Below are 6,000 nucleotides of genomic sequence, written 5' to 3' on the forward strand. Positions count from 1 at the left end.
TGTTCAGTTTTAGCAGAAATCTACTTGAAACAGGTTCGAATCAACACTTTTTATCTTGGGAGCAATCGGGATACCGCTAGGCATAGATGACGGGCCTTAGACAACACTGACATGCTTTCAGTATGTCCACTGACACATCCACAGTGTGATTCAAAACCATCTCATCCATAAACATGAACAGCAGGCTCTGATCAGTCTGATCACAGAGGGAACTCAAGAGAGAATTCCCCGCCAACACCCACGCTGTCTAAAACAGAAGACGTTTCTTTTTATTGTCAATACCGTGGGTACCCTGCTCGTTCATTATGAGACACTTTTGGCACATCAGGAATCGAGATATCTCTTCTACTGACAGTTTAAGTGCTTATACACTGACAGTAAAGGTAGCTTCGAGAACCTTGGGTTACCCCGATGTATAATATGACAATTCTTTCAAAAAAGGGGGTAAATAAAAGTACTGTTTTACTTTGTACGTGGTACAAAACTCATAGCGAAACATCCTTGGGTTGTGTAATCCATCATAGCAAACATCAAGGCTGAATATTTCATGTTAAAGATTCCACTGTGTTAGCGTAAAATCACAGCCTAATATTTGGTACAGTAATAGATTCAATATTATATGAAACTACAACTTATTTGTCAATCATACAAAAGGCAAAGTTCAGCATCCTCATAGCCTACATGACGGTTAGAACTACTAAGCTGTATCTTAGGCACAGGCTAAACAAGCACATCTTCAGAAGCTAGAAGATGTGTTTCTAGAAGGTGTTACAGTTCAAATAAACTCTCATATATGCACGGTTCCTCTGTTAAAGGCGTACATATGCCAGACAAGCAGAAATTCCATAAGAGGTGCTTGTCTAACTAACTCTAACCAGGTCAGCAGTCAAATTTGAGCACATATCACATATGTATAGTACAAAAGATTCTTTATCTATTTGAGCTTCTGGTGTTTCCTCTGTGTTTTGTCTTCAAGGTAACACATTGGAGCCCTCTATAAAAATAGAAAAATAAGTTATCAATTTGAGGAACCTTTATCATACAGTACTTCAACATTGTACACCCATCAGGTGATGCTTCTACGATTTGAGTTAAGTTGACGTTTTTTTCTGTTTGGAGCAGCCAAAGTCCTCCCATAGTCTGGTGACTTGTCAGGAGTGTACCCCAGGTCTTGACCAATCACAGCTAGGACTGGCAACTCTGAATTGGACAATGTTTGAGAAAATGGATGGATGGAACAGTGAAATGAAAAAGCTTCTAGAAGAAAAACTGTAATACCAAAATAGAAGTATGAGACTTTGTACAATTCAGCATGTGGCTTTGAAGCCAACAATAACTCTAAACCTAGACGGGTCACCAGCAACCCCGTTTTAATGGGTAATGGCCATGGAGTTTCTGCTTAACACTGGATAAAATGCACACATTTGTACTATTATGACATGCCTTTATATTGAATTTAAACCAGAGTGTGGCCAGAGACACCACTCATCGATTATTGAAATTATTATTGCTTTCGATTTCCATTTTTCTACCTCAGATCATTGAAAGCAGAATACAAATCATGCCCATTATTGCTGTGGCTTTAAAGTGAGGTTTGCACGCATGCACTGTGAACATATGCGCATTAATAGAAAGTAAACCGATGTGAGTATATCTTAAACAGCTCGTAAGTGGAGCGTATTCTCTGCCTCTGTTCATTACAGCCCACACTTCCCTACTCCTGGTACGCTTAGCACGCATGTATTAGTCAACCAACCAGTGCAGCTTTTCAGTGCAGACCCATTCGTACGAACATACACACACAAACACACACACACACACACACACACATACACACTGCTTTGCTAACTCAATCCAAACACTGGTGAGAGGAAACAGTGCTGAAGCCTATATAGGCTTGGACATGTGTGTGCTGACATCCTTATCCGCAGCTTCCTCACTATGACATGAGTGAATCCACAGCTCTTTAATACATCACTGAAAATGATGCATACCCACTTAGGGCCGCAGCTATATACTGGACATTTCCTTCTTTAGAAGCAATGAATCGATCTTCCGTTCCAGTGCTGGGCCATCGTTCTGCACAGAGGGCTTAAAATAGAACAGGGACGTAAAGCTTGAGGAGCGCCTCTCTTAGGTGGGTCGTTCTGCCTTTCTTTGCACATGCATGCGTGCGGCTCCAGTGCATAACGTGCAGAAAACATGAGAAAAGGCGTTGCTTAAACTTGATGCATTTTCTGGTCCTGGGGGTGGGGGGTAAGGAGTGTGGGGGATGGTGGAGGGGGGGTGAACATATAGGTTCGTTCCTGCACCGATTGCTGCAACAAACTGGAGCAGATTTTTCTCCATTTAATGTGGGGGAGAAGAGGTAGGATACACAGAGCGATGTAAGTCACTCTTGATTCAAAATAACATGACACAGGCACCTTTTCCTTCCCTGCTAGAGGCCCACTGTTTCTTTAACAGCCTGTGTGATGTCTGCTGCAAGAGCACTGGCCTACATACAGTGCATAAGGCTGGGAAAGGCTCAACCGCACCCCAGAGCTGAGAACAGCAGCTGTTGAGATGGATGCTGCACAGATAAAAGCCAACAGGGAGGGCTTTACTATTCTCAGCGCCAGGCTTCACTGAGCCTCCTGCAATTTCCTGCTGAAATATTTCAGGGGAAGTACAAATACTTTCCACCTGACTCGGGCAGTGGAGTTGGGTGATGATGACAATCTCAAGGAAAGAAGTGCAGAAGGGAAATGTGTATGATTCATCTGGGAGGATGCTGCTGCTGCTGCTGGGTGACACACCCCTTCCCTTCTTCTTCTTCCCTCCCCTAACAAGTTACACCTGAGCCCTCACATCCAGCGGGCCTCCCCACAGGAGCGTTCCAAATCTGTGAACTGGACATGCATGGACTAAAGCCAATGAGGTTCCTCCGGCACAGAGCTGCAGGCTACGTGGGCCTGTGAGTGAGTGTGTGGAGGGACCTGCAGGATGTACACACACACATACACACATGATCACATACAGTGGAGAGGAGCACGGGTCCTGCAGCTGTCACATTGTGTCCATACAGAGCAGACTTTCATGGACTTCAGAATGGAAACTGCCCAGGCCTAGTCTTCCTCTCTCTCTCTCTCTCTCTCTCTCTCTCTCACACACACACACACACACACACACACACACACACACACACACACACACACATTATCTTTTTGCTTTCCCTCTCTTACTTTAGCATGGCCTCCTCTTTCGCCTCTTCCTCCCGCTGCCGAGCCAGCACAGCCATGATGATCTTCCTCTCGTCCTCCGTCAGATGACTGAGGTCCGGCTCCGGGATGGCCGGGGCGACGGGTGGGCGCGGGCCGCCCCGAGGGCCCACCGAGGCAAACATCTTCCCCGCCGCCGCCGCCACCACCACCACCACCTTGCCCCCTTCCTCTTCCCTCTCTCCCACCTCCTCCTCTTCCTCCTCCTCTTCCCTCCTAGCCTCGGTCGGGATCACGGATAGAAAACCCGCTGGCGGAGCCCACGGATCACGACATGGCCCACGGACAAAGCGGCGGTTGGAGCATCTGATGCGGAGTTCCCATGACGGTGGCGGGGGGCACCCAGGGCGGCGGCGGCAGCGGCAGCGGGCTCGGCGCTAGCTGCGGTAGTAGTAGTAGTAGTAGTAGAGGTGGTGGTGGTGGTAGCGGTGGATGTGGCGCTTTGGTTCCCGGTTTTAGCCGCTCCTTCTCCCTCTTGCTGCTCCGCTGTCTTCTCCCCCCTCCCACCGCCCGCCCGCCCGCCTCTCCCCTCCACCGCCTCCGTTTCACGGGGAGCCCATGTCTCCGGCGGTCGCTCGCTCGCTCGCTCGGGATGATGACTCGCGGGAGGAGGACCTCTTTTCCTTCCTTAAGGCCGGGCAGAGAGGAGGAGGAGGTGGAGGAGGAGGGGGGGAGCGGGGGGGTGGGGGTCCCCCAAAGGCGGCTCAGGTCTTCGCTCGGTGAGCCGGGGCCGGCTGTTTGGCTGCGGGGCGAGGCGGCGACTTCTTGTTTTCCAGCGCCGCCGCTGATGCTGCTGTCAGGGAGACGAAACAGTCAATGGGACCGCAGCCCCTCGAGCGCGTTCACTCCTCTTACGGCGGGAGTGCGCAACCCTCATTTGAGAATGGGGGCTCCACTCACCGTTAAGATGCGCGCTCACGGCTGTCTATAGCACACACGGGAAATAAAGGGTTCCTTTAAGGGTCCACTGTGCGGGTTTAACGCCGCGTGACTGCATCCAAACACGAATCCTTTTATTCGTAGCGTTGTGTTTTAAAACAAAAAGTCCTGGTGTATTTTTCACTACATACCGGTTTATAATCATAATTAAAATGTGGGAGAAAAAAACAAGGTAGCTTCGGGATATTTTGAAGGAAAATATCTAAAAAAGTGAGTCGAGGTTGGGGCTAATCTTACGCTTATTACACTATTATTACATATTACTGTATAATTATATGTAGCTCTTAATTTATTCTTGTTGTCTGTTTCAAGAGTTTAAACCACATTTAGACTTAATTAGGATACATTTTATATTTCATTAAGGAGCTTTAACTGAGGGTCAAAAAACTAAGGATCCAGAAAACAGCTATTTTCCTGTGGACCCCCATACAACCAGACTTCTTTCCCACCAAATGAGTTGCCCGCTGCTGGCTGTCAGAGAGAATTCAGTTTGGAGGCATTTGTGCACTGGATTCACATTTCATCCATTTTCAGTATACAGTTTATGTAGCACACATAACATCAAATTTACAGCTTACACCAAGGGACTTCAGCAAAGATACAATTGTATTACAATGCATGCAGGCAGAAATATGTTTTTTTAAAGATGTTTATGATATAATAACTGCTTTACAGTAGCATGTTAATCATGTTTGGATCTTCAAGTAAACAATGAGAGCTATTTACACCTTCCATGGCTCCAAATCTAAGCGATGCTGTTTCTTCCATTGTTATTTCCAGGCTTTCTCATACAGAACAGAAAAGAAAAAATACAGTGACAGAAAGATTATGAATCAAAATTCTTATATAAAGGGAGAAATCTAAAACACACAGGCTGGATTTAAATGAATGAATGCAGGGCTAAAGAACCCTTTTCTAGCACTGCAGGAAACCCTTTGCAGTAAGAGTGCAGGGACTCTCCTCCTCCTCTCCCACCAATGATTGCGTGTTAGGATGACGCGAATCTCTCTTTTTTTCTCCCTCCCTCCTTCCTTCCTCTCTCTCTCTCTCTCTCCTTTCTTTCCTCCCTGTCTACCCTTCTAGCAACCCTTACTCCCACTACACACAGTACTTCCCCATGCTGAAAAACACTCAGAAGGGAGCGTGAGGTTTACCACATATGTACGCTTATAAGGTGACATTTACAGTATGTCAGTATGCAACCCTCTAATTACAGAATGTGTGGTCTGCCGAAATTGTCCTATTCATATACGGGAGATAAACCGCAGATGGGGACTGTAGATCCCACAAACTGTGTGAGACAAGATCGTGTGTTACAGTGATCTAAATATAGAAACACATCTCATCTATTTTTAGCCAGAAATGCAGATTTGGCAAGAAAAAAAGAATATATTTCGCTTTATTATTAAGCATATTTTGATTCCGAAATAAACAAAGTTCCATAAGTTCCTCATTAAGTTCCTCTCAAAGACCTCTGCATGTTGCTTTGTAAACCTCAGGAGCTCAGACCTCACTGTCAACTCAGTTTCTGTTTCAGCACCACGGTCAGCACACTGGTGGGCTGTTGCTGTTAGTTGAGAGCCAGTGGCACGCTGACACACGAGACACCAAAAACATGCCCGCCTTAGCCTAAAGTGACTGTCAAATAATGTTTTTGTAAATTATTGTTGGAGACTAACTGTACAGTTCATCCAGCCATACCTGTCTCACATAAAACTCTGAGTTTAATGTAGTACGGTTACACTGAGGGCTGGACCCTCACTGAGTGGAAGGTTTTAAGTGCTTAAAAATGTCTTTAGTC

At 46.2% G+C, this 6,000-nt stretch overlaps 1 protein-coding gene across 9 annotated transcripts in view; it reads right to left on the reverse strand.

Moving 5' to 3' along the window:
- LOC102298248 (regulating synaptic membrane exocytosis protein 1) overlaps nt 1–4,207 on the reverse strand; it is a 119,807-nt gene extending 115,600 nt beyond the window's left edge. For 2 of the 9 annotated variants that reach the window (XM_042226094.1, XM_005935292.3), the window contains exon 1: nt 3,225–4,203. In XM_042226094.1, coding sequence (XP_042082028.1) covers nt 3,225–3,385 — 161 coding nt within the window. In that variant the 5' untranslated portion in view covers nt 3,386–4,203. Of the gene's footprint in view, nt 1–3,224 lie in introns of all 9 variants that reach the window. The other 7 variants (XM_005935296.3, XM_005935295.3, XM_005935291.3 and 4 more) reach the window with 6 other exon arrangements.
- Nucleotides 4,208–6,000: the final 1,793 nt, after the last annotated feature.

The sequence above is a fragment of the Haplochromis burtoni genome, unplaced genomic scaffold, assembly GCF_018398535.1.
Source record: "Haplochromis burtoni strain Fernald_Lab_line unplaced genomic scaffold, NCSU_Asbu1 Contig_196, whole genome shotgun sequence".
NCBI lineage: Eukaryota > Metazoa > Chordata > Actinopteri > Cichliformes > Cichlidae > Haplochromis > Haplochromis burtoni.